The sequence below is a fragment of the Seriola aureovittata genome, chromosome 2 (assembly GCF_021018895.1).
Source record: "Seriola aureovittata isolate HTS-2021-v1 ecotype China chromosome 2, ASM2101889v1, whole genome shotgun sequence".
NCBI classification, from domain to species: Eukaryota; Metazoa; Chordata; class Actinopteri; order Carangiformes; family Carangidae; genus Seriola; species Seriola aureovittata.
The window spans coordinates 22,896,402-22,917,689 of NC_079365.1; the positions used below are offsets into that span (position 1 = coordinate 22,896,402).

Here is a 21,288-nt window from a genome sequence, read left to right on the forward strand (position 1 = left end):
AAGTTTATTGAATTTAAGTAATGGTTAGAAGATACTTTCCAGCTTCCGGCTGCACCACCTCCCTTTGCAATAAAGTCCTATGTCAGCAGCAAACAAAGTTGCAAGAACCACAGAGGCAAAAATGTAGATGTGGTGGGTGGGCACTGTGGTGTAAATCTTGACTAGCATTAGCAAAGTTGCTAATAGGTGGTGGCTATGGAGGTACTCTTTTCAGAAGCACTTGTGAATTAGATGTGAAGACAAGAAAATTTACAAAAAGATATGAAGTTCTCAGAGCTTATTTGACATATTTTATTTGTTTAGATTTTCATTCTTATAATGTATGAAACAGAGTTGATATTTTTCCAAATGCTCTGATGAAAGACGTGTTTTCATAGATGAGGGAGATGGAGGAATTACATCATGAATGGTTGCCATGCTTGCCAATAGTACAGACTTTTCTCCCTGCCTCTAATTGGCCAGGACAGGAAACTGGTTTTGCTGCCAGAGTTGGCAGGAAAGTTGCTACTGTGTGTGTACTTGATGTGAATAATACATATACCCAAGAGGCTGTGTTAGCATCAGCATGCTAATATAGTCATGTCATTGTTACATCCCGTGTACCTAAGCTTTTAATTAATTTACTAAACAGCTGGAATAGGAATGAAAGAAAAAGATTTGGGAATTTTATTTTGTGTTGTATTAACAGGATCAAGGGGGGGGGGTCACTGCTGGTTTTCACAGTTAGGCCGTATGAAAGAGATTCATTTACTGGATCTAAGTTCAGTTCTCTCATTATAATCTACATGCTAGCAGTTACATGCTGTGTGAACCTACTGCATGCAAGGGCCTGGCTTGCTTACTGCACAATTCCTTTTCTATTCATTACTCTCCCTGCCATTAGAGGGCAGTGTGGTGCCTATATATATATGAATTGGGCAGACACACCCACCGTTTGACAGCGAGGTCATTTGCGAAGGGCCTGATCAGTTGCCTTGACAGTTAACATACTAATTACAGGGAATCATAGACACTCTAGCAATGCCTCAGACTACAGTCCTTCTCTGGCCCTGGGTTTCTGCTCACTCTGTACTTGTCAAGATAGCATGCAGGAACAAATTATGTACCCAGAAGGGAAATCCTGCAGATCTGCTAAATGTGGTAATTCGGTCACATTCTTCCTCTGTGATTATACATCAATGTGGAGAGGACGATAGGCAAAAACTGCATCAATTCAAAAGGAAAGGGAAGAAAGCCCTCTCTCCTCTTTGATTTCCTATTGTGCCATACCAGTCCTGTCTGTTGCAGTGATATGTTCTCTCCTTATTTTCTGCTCTGCTAATTAGTCTTTGTGCTATTTTGCTTTCAAGACACGGACAACTACCACTCTGAATGCTGCTTCATTTGTTGTTGTTGGCCAGTGTTAAGAGATTTAAGCACACATTATCTTAACCTTCTGCTCTATTTTAAAGTCAATGCAAATGTAAACTTTGCATTTAGCTTTTATGTGATTTGTATGTTGAAACTAATGAGTCGAATCATTGCTTCTTTAATGAAAAACAAACTCTTTGGTTGGTCCGGACAAGACGGTTAAATCATGGCCGGAAAACAAAACATTTGTTTTAAAACATAAAAATACAGGCTTGAGACAGTGGGCCTTAAGTGTGGTGGTAGAACAACCAGATTAGTATGTGTGAACAGTTATGATTTGTGTTTGTCTCATGTTATGCCAAACAGGCCACAATAGAATAAGGATCCAAGGATTGTAAGGGGCAGATTCAAATTTGGGAGGTGCTCCTTGATGTGCAGAGCTTCCTTGGCAAAAGTAGCTTCAATCGCCACATGGCTAGGACTGAGCTGGCAACACAGCTCGCTTTGTTCTGAGTTTCCTGCCATCTGATATTAAGGATTATAGAAAGCCTCGTCCAATCTCGTGCCCGGGGTTTCATCTAGGACCCCATGTTGACAAACAGTTGTGTCAGTTTCTGTCTTTGAGGTGGGTAAAGATTGCTCATCCAAAGCTTGTCTGGGACCTGTGTGGATGTTTCCTGTCTATGGCAAAAGGGAAAGGAAGATGGAGGAAGTGATTGACTACATGGAGAAGTTTGGCCTGTAGTCCTCTTTTGAACCCATTAATGCAGGGGCAGTACACTGCTTTCATCCAGAGTTGGAACTGCCATGGCCGCAGGAGTCAGTGGTGTGTGTGTGTGTGTGTGTGTGTGTGTGTGTGTGTGTGTGTGTGTGTGTGTGTGTGTGTGTGTGTGTGTGTGTGTGTGTGTGTGTGTGTGTGTGTGTGTGTGTGTGTGTGTGTGTGTGTGTGTGTGTGCGTGTGCGTGCGCGTGCGCGTGCGCGTGTGAGAGAGAGAGAGAGAGAGAGAGAGAGGGCATAGCGACACAGCGAATTTGCATCACATTTGTTGGGCGTGTTGCAGTCGTTCAGCTAGGAGCGGTGAAGGGCACAAGGAAGAAAATCTCAGTCGAGTCATGAATATGAGTTTGTGATGTCCTACCAATGTCAGGCTGTGGCTCTGAGCAGCGATATGCAAAACCACTCTCCAACTTCATTCCACTTATTGCTGATATGATCTGTGGCATAGCCAAGGGAGACAGGGAATCGTTACTGTACAGACAGTGGTTATTAAATTGAGGGAAATGTCCTGAGCCAGTTTTAATAATAAGCTGATAGCCATATGCTTTTGCCGCAAGTCCTAACCACCTCTAAAGGACCTAATACAGGCCTATCAAGAGTTAAAAATCAGGCTGTCTAGTCAGCCCTCTCGTGCAGATGGTTTAATCTTATTGTCTTCAAATGACTTTGAATATTCTGTGTGTAACGCAGGCCTGCAAGCACAGCAGGTGGTTGGCCCTTTGATCTCCGGTTGTAGATGCCGGTGGAATTTAAATCACAGGGTGACATCTAGCTCATGAAATCATAACATGAACAGCAAGTTTCAACTTTGATCCTGTTGTCCTTTTGTATTAGGTTCATTAGAGAGTGTGATGTATTGGAAAACAGATAATGAGCAAACAACATTTTGCTGTCCCCGTCTGGTTGTGTCATGAGAGTGTGCAGGTCCACAAACAATGTGTGTATGAGGGCTTGTGTAGCACACAGTATATTGTATATACCTTGAGGATGTGCCATGTTACTTAGAAGAATTTCACATATTTAAAATGTAGAATGATTTTGAGTACCAATAAGAATAAAAAAAATTAGAATTTTGAAGGCCTAAATATGGGTCAAAACTAGCTAGTAACCTCAAAGTATGAAACGTCTCTTAATATGGAGTAAATTCTCAGGCTGGGAACCACCGTTGTAGAGCAATACTGAGTGTTTCTAATGTAGGTGATTTCAGACACAGCCATAATCATACCAATTGACCTTCTGCTTTACATCAGCATCATGTAGAATAGAGGGCATTTTGACCCTTTCCTTTTGCCATCTGCTGACAGGTAAATTTGAATTGTTGAAGAATGAAAGCAGATATATAGGTGTGTTATTGAACCATAATTCAGTCTGCAATTAAGATCTTATTTTAAGGGCACTGAAGTTTTTTAATTCATAGATTCAGATGAACTGACCCTGTAATCCTATAATCCAGTTTTCCTGGACTCAGAAAACTGTTGTATGCTTTCACCTTGTGCAGATGAAATCTTGTGTCTATGGTGGTCCTTCCCCTCCCCAGTTATACTGGTTAGTCATCCACACTGAACAGTTGCTAAAAAGCACATTTTTCTTTTGTTTTATTTCAGATCACACCATCTGTTTGTCAGAAACATTATTCGGTTTTTCCATAGATCCTTTGAGGGTTTTTTCCCCATTGTGTGTTACTTTTAAAACATTATAACTACCAGATTTTATTTACTTATTTTTGTTTGCTTTACAACTGGAGGTAGAAGTTGAGCTCATGAGGGGAAGAAATCCAAGAAATCAAAGAAAGAAAGTGTTTTACTTTCTTCCTTCTATGTTTAGGTGTATTTTCCAAATGCACTTCATGAGAGTTTTAAGCCAGAAATCGGTAAGTCAGCTACGGTCAGCTGAAGAATACGTTGTAGTGCGTAGTAGATGTAGAGCATGCTCCACAGCAGATGTACCAGATAAGAGTCACACAATCTAAGTTGATGCAAAAGGTCAAAAGGAAGACCAAACATGGTCAACAGACTGAAACATCTTTTTATGTTTGAGTAATGAAGAAATGCCACTCTCTGTCAGAGCTTGCCTTCTTGTTAACCCGAGCAGCAACTTTGCAAAATCTCTCATGTTAGGAGCTTGTTTAGTGTGCATTACCTGTAGCAGTGCTCGGGATGTAAGTAATTTCAGGCTGAATGGCGATTCACTCTGCGGCCATCCTGCCTGTAGCCTAAGGCAGTGGGGTTGCAGTGGAGAGGGAGTGCCAGCACCAGTCAATTACCAGTTAATAAACAGTGGAAGTTTTCTATTAGTGCTTGTTAGTGCGTGTAAAAGATTGTTGGTATGTGGAATTGGGGGAAGGCACTGTGACTATGGAATTAGAAAAAAACAGGCATATTTTCTTTCCCTGGGTCTATACACAGCACCCAGTTCTCTATATGCATGCCGTTTATGGAGATAATATTTGTTATTTGATTTTCAGCAGGCTATACAGTGCAATATATTGTATTTGCAAACTCATTTTTTTCTTTTGAACAGTCCAGAAATGTGTGCTCAGTAGTTTCACTTAATGCAGTATTTCATAAGTGTCTATAGAGCACTCTCTCCAATAAAGAGAATCCATTACATAAGCACGGTGGAGGCCAAACAATGCAATACTGGCTGCAGTGTGTGCTGATAACATTATGGGCCCCTGATGAATATGATGCATGCACCCTTTTTGGATAGCAATTGTCACAAATCTGATGTGTGGAAGATACTGAGAGCACATTTCACTGTGCTTACAGAGCGATATTGCTGTAAGGAAAAACAGTGCACCTGAGTAGCCTTGGGAAGTAAAACAACATTAATTGGATTTGGGAAAGTCATCCTTACCAAGGGGACACTGCTCTGACGGTCTGACAGCCAAGAGCATGAATCATTAAAACCATACCCTGTCATATTAGACCACTACCAATAACCACCACTGCTTACATTTGTTGACATACAGAGCCAAGAGCTGTAGCAGTGTGTAACAGGGCAGAAATGTTCACAGTAGATAAAAGACAGTCACAATAACCTGTCCCATCCATTCTGTCCTGTAGCAATGGGTGTAATGCACACATTTTACATTTATCTTCCAGAAAAGCGATGGATGCTCTTTTGCTAACCATTGCCACCTGGCACCAGCATATGGGCTGGCGCCCTCTTGGGGTAATGGGTGGGGCGGACTCTCTGTCGACCATTGGGTCATTGGTAACCAGCAGCTGGGAGGCCGCCCTCTCATCACATCAACAAATCCCGCTTTAATTAGCTCACCTGCCCGTTTCCTCCCCACACTCCCCAAAGTCCTCCATCAAACCTCCCTCAGCCGGCTTACAGCCTCACCTCCCTCTCTCATCCTGCCTCCACACCTGGGAATAGCTTCAGCTTCTCAACTTCACACCTACAGCTCTGCAGACACACACATACACACACAGACTGTGCTATAAACAAGACTGACAATTGACTTTCAGAAAGCTTGGATCTCATTGATTTTTAAATGGTGCCTCACTGATACCTTATTAGCATTGGGATCGCCACTATGATCATCATTGAAGACCCACATTTCCTTTGTGCCCGTCAATATAATTTACACATGCACAGGTGGAAATGATCTGACAGGCTTTGTTGTTATGCTCATCTGAGCTCTTTGCATTGGCTGTTTAAAGAAGTTCAATAAGTGGACAAGGGGTTTACTGTATTGATCATAGTCACTGTCTGCACTTTAATGGGAACACAATCCTCACCTTGGTGTCCTAGTGTACTTGAAGCCATGTGAGCCAACAAAAACTGTTTCATGTAACAGTCAGAGTTGTATTCCAAATATGTAAGATATGTCCCATGCTAATTATTGCATATGTGGATTTACATAATTTTCCTACACAGAAAGAAGTGCTGTTTTTAAGCATAACAGGGTGAACAATGTTCAAAAACTAGATTTCCTCTTTATACATGAAATAATTTTACAAGAGTAGACATCAGATTTTTCAAATGGTGAATACAGTCATGGTCATTTTGTAAAACATCCACCGTGTTTTACGTTACTGTGTTTTCCTTGTAGGCTTCATTTCGTTGCCTATAAACAAATTGATGCAGTGTATTCCCACAGAGCTCTATTTGGGTTTCATCTATCCATAGAACATTGTCCCAGAAAGACTGTGGCTCATCTATGAAAATGTTTGCAAACATTATGCTGGCCTTTCTGTGCCTTATTTTTTCAAAAGTGGCGTCCTACTCGGCCTTTGCCCATGGAGCCCAACTTGGTTTAATGTGCGACGTGTGGCGCAAACTGAAACCACTACTCCACATTGCTCCAGGTCAGCCTGAAGCTCTTTATGTCTGATTTCGTGTTTTTTTTCCACAATCCATACCAACCTTTGCAGACTTCTCATTGAGTTTCTTCTTAGCATCGCGTTATATGACTGCGAAATGTCTTGGTAACATTTCAAACTGTTGAAGCACGGATTTAAAAATCTTTGGCGACTGCCTCATAGCCTTGGGAGCTGTTATGTTCTTTGATAATAGCCTTTCTGATGCTTTTAGACAGCTGTCTTATCTCCAGCTCCTTTTTATGCAGTAAAACCATCATTCATTGGTTAATTTGGGTCATGTTAACACTGAAAATAAGCACTGATTAATCTTATTGGTTTTTATTTTATTTTGTTAATTGTATCCATTGTACATTTTGTGTTTGTATTTTTTTGCTATTATGCCATTTTTTTTCTTTTTTTTTTGCATTTATGTAAAGATATTCTGAATTATGTATTTGAAATTCAAGGTTTCCAATCATTTTGACCAGGACTGTATCTTATTAAGAAACAAGCTTCTTCATTTACACATCAGCTCTTTATCTGAATGATCCCATGGCACATTCCTGCCCTTGAATATCTTATGAAGTTGGGGACTGCTCTGATAGAGGGGATAGATCCCACTTGTATTGCCATACTGACTCTGGAGAGTGCTAACAGACAAAACAATCTTGGCCTGGGAAGATTGGCCTACGATGCTTTCCAGTCTCAAGTGACTGATAAAATCCAACCACTATTGAACCACCAGTACAGTCCGCTATAGTGCTTTAGTCCCTCTGGTCCACAGCCACTTTCTCTCTCTTCACCGCAGGGCTTCCATATGGACACATATTATGGCTGCCACTTAATTACCTATCAAAAACATTTCACTGCACTTGATGAGGGGCTAACAGAAGGGGAGAGGGAGAAAAAAGACAGAAACAATGGAAAAAGAACAGGCATAAAAAAAAAGTGAAAGATGGGAATGAGAAATGGGAAAGTGGGACTGAGAGAGTGATATAGAGGACGAGCCATGCATCTGCATAGTGAATTTGAATAGATGGAGACAGACACGGAGAGGGAGGGAGGGAGGGAGTGAAGGAATAGCCTTGCAGTGCAGATGGGAGAGCAGTGTTCTGGCCGGCATTCTTTTTTTTTTTTTTTTTTTTTTTGTTTAGTGTTTACGAACACACCCAACAAGAGAAAAAAGGGGGTGTGTCCTGGCCAAGGGAGGCTATAAATTACCTGTGATTGATGCTTACCACCGTGGAGGACGACAGTTAAAGACATGCGGCGCTCATTGTTGACCCCCCTCTTCACTCCCTCCATCCCTTTTAAGCCCACCAACTCAACAGCTCACCCACTGCCACCCCCCACCATCCCGACAACACACAATTAGCTGTTCCGTCTGTCAAATGGCCCACCCTTAGCGGTCAAACACCAAAATAATAATCATTCCCTACCAGACAGACTGTTAGTTAGAAGAGCAGCTTTCACCGTGGGGGGTTTGATGCACTATTAGCCACGGGCTCTATACTGTAAATGTCAACCTCCATCAGTTCTTTTAAGGGGAAATTCCTATATTTCTAAGGAATATGAATTTATTTTCCCTCTTTAGTAAGATGTTGGTTCGTTTTATTGATAATAAATAGTTTGACATCTGCCTCGGTTCAGGACTTCAACCTTCAGGACCCTTGTGTATTCCCATGTTTGTCCAATTTCAATTCTAAAAGTAAATGTCACATACCAGTTATACTAACCCCATGTGTCTTTTTAGTAAATGTTCTGTGCATCTTAGAGCTTCAAAATTATTCTTATTGCATAGCAACTGTATAATCACAAAACTCAACCTTTTTGCATTTGGAAATAACACGGAAATGGAATGGCTTTTTGTGCCGAAGCATCTGCTATGCTCAAAGTGTTATTTTTTGTGTTTCAAAGTTTGCTGAACAATCCTATAAATACAGTCTATAAACTGATAACAAGTGAGCGGATAGCACATATACTAAAAGAACGGTAACATGAACATCTGGCCTGATGATAAATAAAATAAATAAAAATTGTGTAGTGTAGAGAGCTAGAGCTAAAGCTAAAACTAGGCCAAAACCCGAATGTTTGCGTCCAATAATAACTGAAACATCTTGCATTGTTTTTAGTCTTTTGATCTTGGTGTTGCTAGTAGAAAGCAATCTAGTTCAACACATGCAGGTTGGGGTGGGGAGGTAGAGCTGGTTGTCCACTAATCAGAAGGTCGTTGTTTTGATCCCCGGCTCCTCTTGTCGACATGTCAAAGATACTGAACCCCAATTTCCCCTGATGGCTGTGCTGTCGGTATGTGTGAGTGTGTGTCTGTGGTGTGTGTGAATGTGGCAATGTAGTGTAAAGTGCTTTGAGTGGTTGATAAGACTAGAAGAGTGCTATACAAGTGCAGTCCATTTACCAATAACACTACAAACTGATAGGAACATTGTGGGGTAAGTCTGCCGTTTGTATACGTCATCGATTTTTAGCATTCAACATTTAAAATTTGCTGATTTAGATACAGATTGTTCACACATCTGTCAAAAAAGGAATTCATGGAGGGATATTCTGTAATTCTGTTAAAAGGTAAGAACGATGTTCTTGGTGATGGCAGAGTAGAAGCATTTTTTTGGGGAATGCATCAAAAAAATAAAAACATAAGTTTGAATTGTTGTTCCTTGATACACATTAAATCAATATTAATTTTGTCTTGTAGCTTGAAGCTGCCCTCCATAATCCTGTTCACTGCGCATTGTTGGGCTTCTCTGCAGCGAGCACCTCCTTACCTCAAGGCTACCTCTGGGTAAGTAATGTGTTGCGTACACACACATATGAATGGATGCATATAAACACACCCACACACTCAATTGAATGCCAAATAATTAAAACCTATGACAAGGCAAAATAATGCATATTTTACAGTTGCCGATAATTTTTGCTTTTAACACAATTACCATGACATTTTAAACGTCCTCTCTACATTCTGCTCTAATTCATTAAAAGAGGGAATAAAAAATGTATCTCAAGGCTAAGAATGGGACATGCACCATTTTTTCTCTGTAAAATGTCACCAGGAAACTGTGAATTAATACAGTATAAAGGCTAGTAGTAGGTAACTGCTGCTGAGTGTTTTATGATGAGTGGGACAAATTGTTCTGCCAGACTATCAAATCACAATCCCCAGACTTGGGGGAATTTAGTGGATCTAGAAAGAGGGGGAAATTCAGGAAAAAAAATGATGCAGAGAATCTGCTATTAATCTTTAAGTTTCAATTTTTGCTCCCTCTCCTTTTTGCAGAAGGTGGGCTCTTTATCAGGTAATCCCCTTTTGACCTAAAACGTAGCTAAATCAAGTGTAGGCCCTCAAAGACACAGAGTACAGCTCAGTGTCTCAGACTTAATTGCTTTTGTGGTGCTATTCTAAAGAGGGCTGGATGCTCACTCAGATGGGGAAAAGGAGATACTATATGGTGGAGCTGGAATTTAGAACATAGTCCTGTCAGTGTTTGAAGGAGCATAGGCGTCTCTGACCTGCAACTTCTTTTAGAGCACAAAGTTTTACAGTTGGCTTAAATGCCCATGACTTTGTCCCCCCACACCATTCAGAAGAGCACAAGTTAGGCTGTTCACACTATATGTGTGACACTAGTAGAGAATACGTGCATAAAGTGAGCGAAGGCTAGACTAAAGCATGTGTTTAAAATTTTCAGTTCCTTCATAGCGGCATGCATTCATCAGCAAAAAGCCATTAACAATTGGTTTAGCAGTTATCTGTAGTGATAATGTTCATTCCTTTTTGAAGCATGACAGCGAGGCATACTGCAAAGAGTTGAGTGTTATTAATTCACAACCAAGTTAAGTCTTATATAGAGACAAGTTCAAGTCATGTCTTAAGTCAGTAAAAGAAAATCTCAAGTTGAGTCTTGAGACTTCATAGTTTTATCTTGTCTGTCATTCAGTCCCTAAAGGTAGTTTCAGGCGGCTGAATGCCGACCAGCAAAATGACAGATTATTTCAATGTTCAGCAGACAATTTTGTTATGAATGGAATTCACATCTGATGAGTGAATTTCCATTGATGTATATTGTTCAAACCAACCTTGAACAGGAGAAGCAGTTCATTGAGTATAAATCACATCTAACTCTCTTCCCTCACGATGAATGTTATATACTGCACAGTACAACACTTAGCCACAGCAAAAACAAACTGGTATCCACTAAAACACATAATAGTGAAGGCCTGCAGATCCAGCAAGAATAATTAGTGGCTGAGCGTTCCCGCCCCCAGTTGGTTCTACCTCCCTGGCAGGCTTGTCAAATAAGGGATGACACTAATCATGTTAAAGTGAGATGGGCTATGGGGATTTCTGTGTGCTTTGATCAGAGTAATGACATTGTGTCTAATCAGGCTGATACCCCAGTGTTTCCCTGTTTGCCTTCACCCTCCTTGTCCCACTTTTCCCAATATCGTACTTCTCATTTTTAGATAAAGTCTCCATTAACTCTGCCCTCACGTTTCTCATCTTATACATTTATTCAGCATGTTAGCATTCATAGCTAGCGCCAGTGATAGGGAACTTGAAATGCATTTTCTTCAGAGTATATCAACAATCTGGTGATCCATGGTTTTGGCTTCTTAATGTGGCGAATAGAGTTGAGCAGAGTGTGCTATCATGACCATTCTCCCACGCTTCCTCGCTGTGTCCGGAGCAATCTAATTAATGCTGGCAGAGCATTTACTGTTTGGGAAGTCTTTTGCTTCTCCCAAGCTGAGAGGAGGAATCTGTCCAGGGCACAATTCCAGATATCTATTTCTCCAAATAAGTGGTGATGACTTTGTCAGGACACAACATTTGCAGTGGCTGTTGGGGGATGGATCGTGGTGACAGTGGTGTGTGGAAGGGTTAGGGAGGTACAGATGGACATGTGAATGTATAAATTGTCTAGGAGTCTGGGTGAGGGGGCCCTTGCCTCTGGCTTTGGTTACTCAGAGTCACTTGAAACTGTGTTTTTTTTGGACCCCTTGCTGCAAGATAAGTCTTCCCTATCTTCTTTTCACCCTGTGCAACAGACCATTATTTGTTCTGGCTCATTCTCAAGAGCCCACAGGATCGCTCCTGTCCAGATTCTGCACGCTGATACAAATCAAACAAATGATTGCATGCAAATAAGGGTGAGCATGGAGGAGAAGAGCTAAAGACTATATTTAGCTCATGTCACATTCACACAATGTGATTCATACAGAGAATAAATCTTCGCTGTCTAGCACCAAGCAACCATGCTTTTTTTCCCCAAGAAGGGCTTTGAATTTTGTCTGGACATCCACCTAGGCCTCACACAGGGGTAATAAATGAAATCATATTGAAAACCTACAGTGACACTTTAATTGTTTGGGAATGGGAGCAACACCACCTTAATTGGAATTGCATCAGAGAGAGGTTGGGGGGCTCCTGCTGTCTTTGTTTTCTCAGCATTGGCATTGACAGGCTTACACAAAGGCCAATACAAATTTGATACATAGGAAATCAAGTCTCTATTGGGGCCGGGAGTCAGCCTGTAGGGTATGAATCACCTTGGGATGCTTATTATGATTGGTGGACCTTTTTGGTAACATCTAAGGTTGCTTTCCTGTTTGTCAGGGAGGTTTTTTTTTTTTTTACAACTTGTGCTCCTTTCAAAAAGGGTGAGACATCTACAGACGTTGATTGGTAGAAACTTTCTCCAAATTGAGCTACTGAAAGCTCCCAGCTTTCGACAGCTTGTGCACTTGTGATTACTTCTTCATTGGTATTGAGAACATCGTCTTCAAGTGTTGAGGGTGACCTTGGACAATTTAAAATCAGACATCAGTTCAATTAATTGAAAACGATTTTATTTTTTTTCATGAACTGACTTAAGCAATTGATTAGCCACTTGGATCTTGTAAACTCATAAAAAACTGTTAAGTAACTCAGGGCTCTTCAGAAACCTCGGAGAGCCTCTCCGTTCTGCACTGATGAAAAGCTCGCCGAGTTTTAAGGATTGTTTGATGTTCTAGAGATGACATTGTGAATCCATTACATAATGTGTTTAAAATTCCACGCGATATTCAAAGAAACTGAGGGAGACTACAAACGACAAGATCTGAAAGGATAATTGATTTGAACTTTTTTTTAAATCTAAATCGTTGACAGGTAGAGAATGTTGAAGCAAAGACACATTATCCCCTGGCCTTCACAATTTGATTAAGACAGTGAACACACATTGGTAACATGATCTAAGGGAACTTGGCCTGTTTCCTCACGCTGCTCTTCCTATATCTTTTTTCTATTCCAGCAGAATAGTTTATTACCTGCTGCATTATGATTCTGTCCATTGGTACAGCTTAACATGGGGTCTTGACCTCTTTTAACCAGGCTTTTTTCTCCCTACAGGTGGCTGGTGGAGGAGAAGGTTCTCAGGGGCAGATAGAGATATTTTCCCTCAACAGGCCCATGCCAAGGGCTGTAAAGAGCCTGCAGGTAGGCTCTGCTGTCCGATGTCTGGAATATGTACCAGAACCGTCTCAGGCTGAGGAAGTGGAAGCTGGAGTTCACAAGGCACCCTCAGGGATCAGCTCCAACATTTGTGTTGGATTAGACGATGGACGGTGAGAGACTGATATCACAGAAAGCAACAGATGTCTGAGGAGAAAAAGCTTCTGTGTTGATATAAAATGAGCCAGAGCAAATTATCAAATTATATTCATCGGAAATAAGTTTTATCTTCAAGAAGAAGCACAAATATCAACATAAGAAAACAAATGCTTTTCAATATGCTCCACATCTTATGTTGTAAAATAATATCCTGTGTAATCCTTTGTTACCGGCTCTTGAGATTTTTAGCAGTATAGATTTGCTTGTCGATATTTCATCAAAACAAGAAATCAGAGCTGATACCTATCACCTCAGTCTACCGCCATAGTTACAGTGAATAAGTAGGTTTTTAAATTTTTTTTCCAAACAGAATATTCTTGAATTTCAGATTTAACCATTATGTTACTACTTTTCTGTAATTGTCATTTACAGTAGTGTTTAGTCGTTTGTATGAGAATAAGAAATCATATGTCAGCAGTTTGTTTTTGCTGACTCATTCTCTTCCAATAAAAGTGTCTGTCCAGGGAAGAAAAAAGACATACAGTTTAAAAAAAAAAAAGAAAATCAATTTCTGCATTTCAGCACACTCAAATAACTGTCATCTCCAATGCAACTTCTTCTACCTCTTCTTCTCTGACAGAGAGGAACAAAAAGCAATGTGCATTTGTCATTCTGAAGAAGACAACAAGATGTAGCAAAGTTAAGATGGGATTTCAAACATGAGAAAGACAGAGTGGTTGCACTTACACAATGCTTTGCTCCAGAGTCAACTGTTAAATCAAACTGCATGAAAACGAGGCACTCCGTCATTTCAAATGACACCCATTTATCATGTTTGCCTGTGCTGCTTTTGTTCTTCCAGCATCCTGGTCTATGGCAGTGTGGACACTGCAGCACAGTGCCTATTGACCCTCCGTAACCCAGAGGGCTGCCCTGTGCTGTGCCTGAAGCACTCCTCTCGCTTCCTGTTTGCTGGCCTGCGGAATGGGACCATGATGGTTTATGGAAGAAATAACAGCGGTAAGGCGCTGGTTGTTTTGTTTTCAGAATGATGGCTGTTGTTTACTGTGTGTCAGGGGTGGCTGTTGCTACTCTCTGTGCATGGTCTGTTGGGGAAGTGGGAATGTGTAGTCTATAGATGATACCTCTTTTCTCTTAAGGTGTGACAGTGAAATGGACTGAGTATATATATATATATATATATATGTTTTTTAATTTTCTAATGCAGCTTTTTATATAATATTATTTCGTACAGTAAAATTATTGGTACAAATGAGATTCTGTTTTCATTCATTACGTATTTATGAAACAGCTCTGTGGTAAACATCTATTGTGTTCAAACATAAATTGTTTTATTAATTTGACCTATAAATATTAGTGTTGTGTCATGCACATAGACTGTATGATACATTTTTCAGAAAACCCATTTCCAGAATGAAAATGATTTTAATTTCGAGCTGCCTTTGAAATGATTACTCCAGAATCACTTTTTCCTTTACGCTATACTTCCCATTCCTAGTGAATTTCATACCCAGTGTAAGTATGAAAATAACACCTCACCATGTGGTAGATGGCATGCCATGTTTAGTCAGGCATTGCACAAGGCCAGGGGGGCTTAACACCATCTCAGCAGTGGGTTGCAGTCTTCACAGCCAGCGGGAGCACAATAGCTCTATCACTGGGTTCCTCTTACCTGGCCACAGTATGTCAGCGCGCCTGCCTTCCTCCTGTGCTCCTCTCTCCTCCCAAGCAGAAAGGATGATTAATTACACCAAGCTGCTGCATGCCGATTAAATATTACTATTCATGCTTTGTATATCAAAAAAAAAAGGGACAGGAGAAAAGCTCTGGAGGGTGCTGGGGAATGTTTGTGGATTCGGCACATCTGTTAAAGATTTATGCCCTTGACTAGTGTGCTACTGTCTCAAAACAAGTCTGCAGCAGCCAGGAAATGCCAAGGTTTCAGTCAAGACTTGTATCAAAAGGCTTATGAATACACACAACATATTGTTGTTTTGTGAATAATGTGCTCCAGCTTTTCTCTCCAAGATATGCACATCAGACATCATGTCAGCTTAAAATGAAAATATTTTACAAGGCAAAAAAAGTTTGATTTAGTGCAACAAGACTGGTCCCCCACTATGTTAAAGAGTGAGAATCATGGGCTTGGTCTTGCTTTGCGCAAGGGGCCATAGGGACATTTACAAGAGTGAATTTTGAAAAGGTGGAAAAATGACCTTTATAACATGCCAAGCAATTAACCTGTGGAAGTCATAAGGCATTGTAAAGCTATTCTGCTATGAAAGGCAGAAATAAACAACTCAAAATGTTAATTAAATGGCTGGATGCACTCCCTTCTCTAATTTTGCTTCATTAACGCATGGCAAAGGAAATGCTTATGTAATTCACTTTATAATGTGCTTCTGTGGTAGCTGCAACGTGTGCACTGTGATTAAAACTCAAAGGAAAAAGGTCTGCTTCATTTTCACACCGATGAAGCAAAAACTGAGCGACACAGCGCGAGAGAGAGAGAGAAAAGAACTGGTAATAAAGAAGTTGGAAAGTGGATTAAAGTGTACCAGACTTATTAGCATGTGGGTGGCAAGGGTGCAAACATTGTGCTGCACAGTGTGTGGTGATTCAAATGGAGGTCCACAGATGTACTTAGTCAACTTTAGTTCATAGTCCCTCAAATGGCAGTTTTTTCATTAAATCCTCGACTGTGAGCTCTCTCCACTGACGCTTTAGTAATTGCTTAACATTAAATAGCTTTAAGAGTATTTTTTTAAATAAACACCAAGGTAACTCGCTGTGATACAAGAGCCAAGATTTTAATTTAATTGCCTCACTCAATATGAAGGTGTTGAAATAGAAGTGGGGCCTTCAGAGTTGAAGCTAGACGTGATAATAGCCAGAGATTTTAAGGGTTTCTACAAACCCCTAGCTATTGGTTTTTTGTTCACTCTGTTTTGTTTTCCCTCAGATGATCTTTGGGAACCTGACTCCTGCAGATGTGTAAACCTCGGCTCAGAACCAGTGCGGACTCTGTTGGTGTTAGATGACTCAGTGTGGGCAAGCTGGGGGAACTCTGTCACAGTTATAGACATCTCCAGCCTCGCAACTCAGGTAAATAACTATATCATTGCTGGGCAAGTAATGTTGCAGTTTACCATGTTGAAAAAGAAAAGAAAAGGAAAATACAGACACAATGAACAAAACTTAAAGCATTTTCACACTTGGCACTTTTTTTAGAATCATTGTCCTGAAGCCTGACAGGGACTGAATGTCTTATTTGAATATAATGTATATGTAAATATTTTTGGCTCATCTAGGCATCATAATAAGCATTTTAATGCAACCCTTTACAAATATTTTTCTTTTTTCTCTGGTTTTATTTAGTCTTTTTGCATTGTTTATTCCTTTTGTCTGAATACAGAATATTAAGATGATTTGACCCACACATTTTCCATTCCATTCAATGACTGGAGCTGAATGGAAGTAATTCGTAGTTATACAGGAAATGTAGTGCTTGTATATTTATTTTACTTGTATTTATTTTTGGTTTTTTTTTTTCTTTTACACTAATTTAGTAGTTTTGCTAAAAATATCAAAATTATAATATTTAGCATTTCAGAAACTCATATTTGAAAGAACTGCCTAACCAGTTAAAGAATGAGCTCCAACAAATTTTGTCATGTTTCTTCCATCTCTACTAGCGAGGTCAATTCCTCCAACCATCCCAGCTGATAAATATTCTCAGTCTTCACTAAAAACATGATGTGAAGACCTAAATGGATGGGTTCATAAGTGAAACTGCTAGACAAGGTGTTTTTTTTTTGTTGTTGTTGTTTGTTTTGGGGTTGTTTTTTTTTTGTTGTTTTTTTTGCAGCTTTGAGGAATATTTCCTCTCCTTTCATTTTCTGAAAAGATTGATGCACACAGCCTCAGAGACGCTGCATCCTAATCTGTGATGTCATCGAGATTTACTGCTTGAAGCTGCTGCGTGGACGAGTCAAACCCTTTGTAGATTCATACAATGTTTGTTGGGGCGTTCACACACAAACATGCTTCATGTTGCTGTAGCGCTCTGAGATGTGAGTTCTGGTACAGGGATCTGCATTGTTATCTCCAGAAAATCATCCTGGGGGTTTTCTCTGTCATGCTTTCGGTTTTTGTGTAGTCTTTCTCCAAGGTGTTCATCTGTACTGTGTGTCATTAGAGGTGTACAGGGGGAGACTTCTCTCGCTGTGGCAGAAAACAATGACTGGCAGAAAACAAACTCTTCAGGGTTATGTTAATATGGTATTCAGATGCTGAACTGCAAACCATTACTATTTAATTATAGCTCCCAGATGTGCATGTGCGTAGCTGTACAAATGGGTAGAAGGGCTTTTGTTGAAAAAGACCATGTGAGCTGAGCCAACCCTCCCTGGAAAAATAAAAACTGGTGACATATAAAAATATGATGCTGAATTTGAACAACCAAACAAACTGAAGCACTCACAACAAAGAAAATACATTGTCTCATCATCCTCATCATATAAATTTGTACATTTCTAGAAAAGACTGAAATAGTAAAGTAACTGAAAATGTATAACCTTATTTAACTTATTCCATCTGGAATTACAGATGTTTTGTTTGACCTCATGGCAAATATAAAAGATGCAGATATACAAGATGCGGTAATGTATGAGAGTTAAAAAAAAAAAATCCTTAATTTTGTAAAACACGAAGTGTACATTTTTTTTTCTCTTAAAATTTGCAACAAATCAGAAGAAGCAGCTGGCAAATTTGGACCATCAGTACAGAGACAGCTGCTTATTGAATGTGCCTCAAGGTCCACATAATCAGGAGTGAGCCAAGCCAGGGATGTCTCCTTTTATTCCTTCACCTCTTTTCCCTATCCCAGTCCTCCAGAGACATGAGCTTAATCAGCTGAATGGCCATGCAATGGAGGCACAGTTCTGGTTCACTGTATCTCCCACAGAGCTTAACGGGTCAGCTCTGGTTACTTCTTTGCTAACCTTGTCTTCCTCACTAATGTGGACTCAAGAGGGATGACTTCACAGGGGTGATGGTGCATATCCAGGATCTGGAGAAGCAGTACTTGGCACCTGCTGCAAGACATATGACATGGAGCAAGGCTAGAGGGTCATGGACTCGTATTCACTTCACTTTTCCATTGTTTTCCCCTTCAGACGTTCACCACTTTGTTAGATTTACTGCACTTTTGAATCATTTGTCTATGACTCTGATGGACACTGCAGCCCGCCTCGTCTGACAACGCTGATCCCCGCACCCTGCTGCTTGGCATGAGCCTCTTTTATAAATCTTCACGTCGGTGCCTTAACAATACATTATTATTCAAATATCACCTTTTCACTATGTTTCAGGTGAACATGGCTGTATACTTATGAAGGTGTTGAAACCCAAGGGAACATCACCACTCAAAACGTTGTGTGTATTATGTAGCTACATTCCACCCCAGTGGGGATAGATTATATATATATTTATATATATATATGTATAAATTATAGAACTGACAAAACCTCAGCAATACAGTGGCTGTGAGGCGAGAGAGACCAATATGGCTGAAGGAATGTGAGTATTTATAAGCTGTTTCATCTCCCTTAAAATGCAAATATCTTGTAACAAGGTCACAAAGCCTCAAATACCTACCAAAGTTTTAACTATTAGATATTACCCCAGAGGTTTAAACAAAGGAAATGATTTGGAAGAATTCACCGTCATGCTAGCAGTTCTATGAGGCTGTACTTCAGCACAGTGTTGTTTTTAGCAGGTGCTAATGCCAGTTTTCTAACATGCTCACAATGGCAATGATAACATGATGATGATTAGCTGGTATAATGTTTACCATGTTCACCATTTAAGTTTAGTGTTTTTAGATATGATTTGCATTTGTTAATTTAAACTAAACACAAACTACAGCTGAGCATCATGGGAATGTAATTAGTTTTTAGTTATAAACCAAAGTATTGGACACATTGAGATTTTGGGGGGTCCTGAAGTCCCATCAGTGCTGAGATCAGCTTCATTTCCTGCTGATGGCACCACTGAAATGGCCCATGGATGTATTAAGAGAACTGGATATGGCGTGGCAAGTTAGTCAGTCCCAGTGTCCAACTGAGGTACTACAACAAAAAAACATCCCCAGCAATGTAAAAAGCAGTCTGCAGCTCTTACTCCTTCTCTCCCCCATTGTTTCTTTTCACTTGTATTAATTAGAGACATGGTGTTAAGCTGCCTCCACCACCAGAGGACCCTGTTTATAGCGACACTGTGGTCAGCAGTGTCTTTTCCACAGGCACCATTTAAACATGACAAGTTAAAATCAGTTGATACATTTATAATAGAAAAAATGCAAACATCAATAAAATTGCAGAATGATAAACCCTTCTTAAATTTCCCACCAGGGTAACCATAGGAGCTTGTCCTCAGCAGGAATCATGGCACACAATAGGAATGGGAAACAACTTAACTGGGGAGAAAATGAGGCAAACGCAACTAATCAAATGATTTTTTTATTTTGTAGATATTCACACAGTAGGGGCTGCTTTGTATGTGACGATAATGCAGTGCTTTATTAGTTTGTTTGATTTTTACACAATACCATTTTGTTCAAACCTGCCAAAGTATGTGGAATGATTTCAGACCCGTCTCAGCTTTAGTTTGTGAGTTTCTAAGGGCACATCTTCATATTATTACAGACCTCCACAAACTTCAGCACTCTGTAGAGGTCTGAGCACCTGTAACGTAACCAAACCTTAACAAAGTAGGACATGCATGAACATACAAGCTTTGATCAATACAGACTGGCAGGCCTTGTTCCTTCCTCTTCCCATTACTATTTCTTTTTCTGCCTGCTTTCTCCCATCACTTACGTCTACAACTCCCCGCCATAGCTCAGAGTAGAGGCGTGGACTTAGCACTCACCAAAGGACAAAGACACCTTGTCACCTGATGTAATGAAGGACTAATGAGCTGTTCAGATCGGCTGTAGTGTCTGCAGCTTTAGCTCTGCTGTTTTCCCACAGCTGGTAGAGGACTATAGGAGGGATGTTGTTATTGTGACACTGCCGAGTTGAGTGGAAAGGGCACATTACTTCTGTCAAGCTTCACTGACCACCTCATCTCTGTAAGCAATGCTGGATTCAGCAGACTAATACCAGGTTGTTGGCTGAGGGCAACAGTTGTGGCTTGTGCTTATCCTGTATTTGACACAGCGCGGCAGGCATTCAACATGTTTGGTCTATATCCGTGATAATATTTGGAGAATTCTATTTTGCAATACTAGCTTAAGTGTGAATTGATATTTATGTAAAAACATTGTTTTCTTACAAATGTTAAATCAGTAATTTAACACATATTCAGGCGCTTTTTGAGATTTCTGTGTATCCTAGTCAAATGAGACTCTTGCATACATTTAGTTACCCAGAATGCCTTCCAGGTGGTTTCAAACATATGGCAAGCAAGATGGCATTCAACAATTACAGTATGACGGCCATTGATTAGCTGGAAGTCCTTTTAAAGCCACCACGTTTGATAATGATTAATGAGATAATTATGCGGCATATACAGTAAAGTAGGACTGAGTTTTTCATTACAACTTGTCAACTTATTTGAGTTGTAATGGGTTATTGAAGGTGAAATTTGCCTTTTTATTATGGATATCTAATTTTTTGATGGCTGCACTTGAAAAACGAAGAGCTGTATTGCATATCCTTTCCCAGGCGGAGCAGGCACCCACTGCTGAGGAGTCAATTAAAAGAGAAAACACATCAAAGGCTTCTCTCCTTTTCCCCTAATTTCAAACAAAGGAGGACCCACTGGCAAGGGCACACAAACAGGTGGTAATCCCTGTCCGCCGGTGCACTTGGGTTGGGGTGGGGGGTGCATTCTCATCTTCACTCACTCGCTCTCACTGACTAATTGCCCAGCCTCATGCAACTCATGCATTGACAGTGATATGAGTTCTAAGATGATGCCCAAACCAGCCCCTGTCACGCCTTGGACCGCAGGGGCTGCATGTGTTGCTATGATAAGGCTCATTGCATTTATTTCAAGCTACTCATTAAGACTGTGTGCCTGAAACTCTCTTTTTCCATTGTGCTCTTAAAAAGATAGAAGCCAGGGGAATGATGCAAAAACATGCCCCCTGTGTCAGGGACTCTGTAAATTACAAAATTAGGAGGCACAGTAAGAATTTATTTACAGAAA

General features: G+C 40.3%; 1 protein-coding gene across 3 annotated transcripts in view; it reads left to right on the top strand.

Moving 5' to 3' along the window:
* Positions 1-21,288, top strand: part of arhgef10la (Rho guanine nucleotide exchange factor (GEF) 10-like a) — a 96,209-nt gene that overhangs the window by 65,439 nt on the left and 9,482 nt on the right. For all 3 annotated transcript variants that reach the window (XM_056394816.1, XM_056394825.1, XM_056394833.1), the window contains 4 exons: positions 9,154-9,240; positions 12,850-13,064; positions 13,913-14,070; positions 16,034-16,176. In XM_056394816.1, the coding sequence (XP_056250791.1) occupies positions 9,154-9,240; positions 12,850-13,064; positions 13,913-14,070; positions 16,034-16,176 (603 nt within the window). The remainder of the gene's footprint in view (positions 1-9,153; positions 9,241-12,849; positions 13,065-13,912; positions 14,071-16,033; positions 16,177-21,288) is intronic.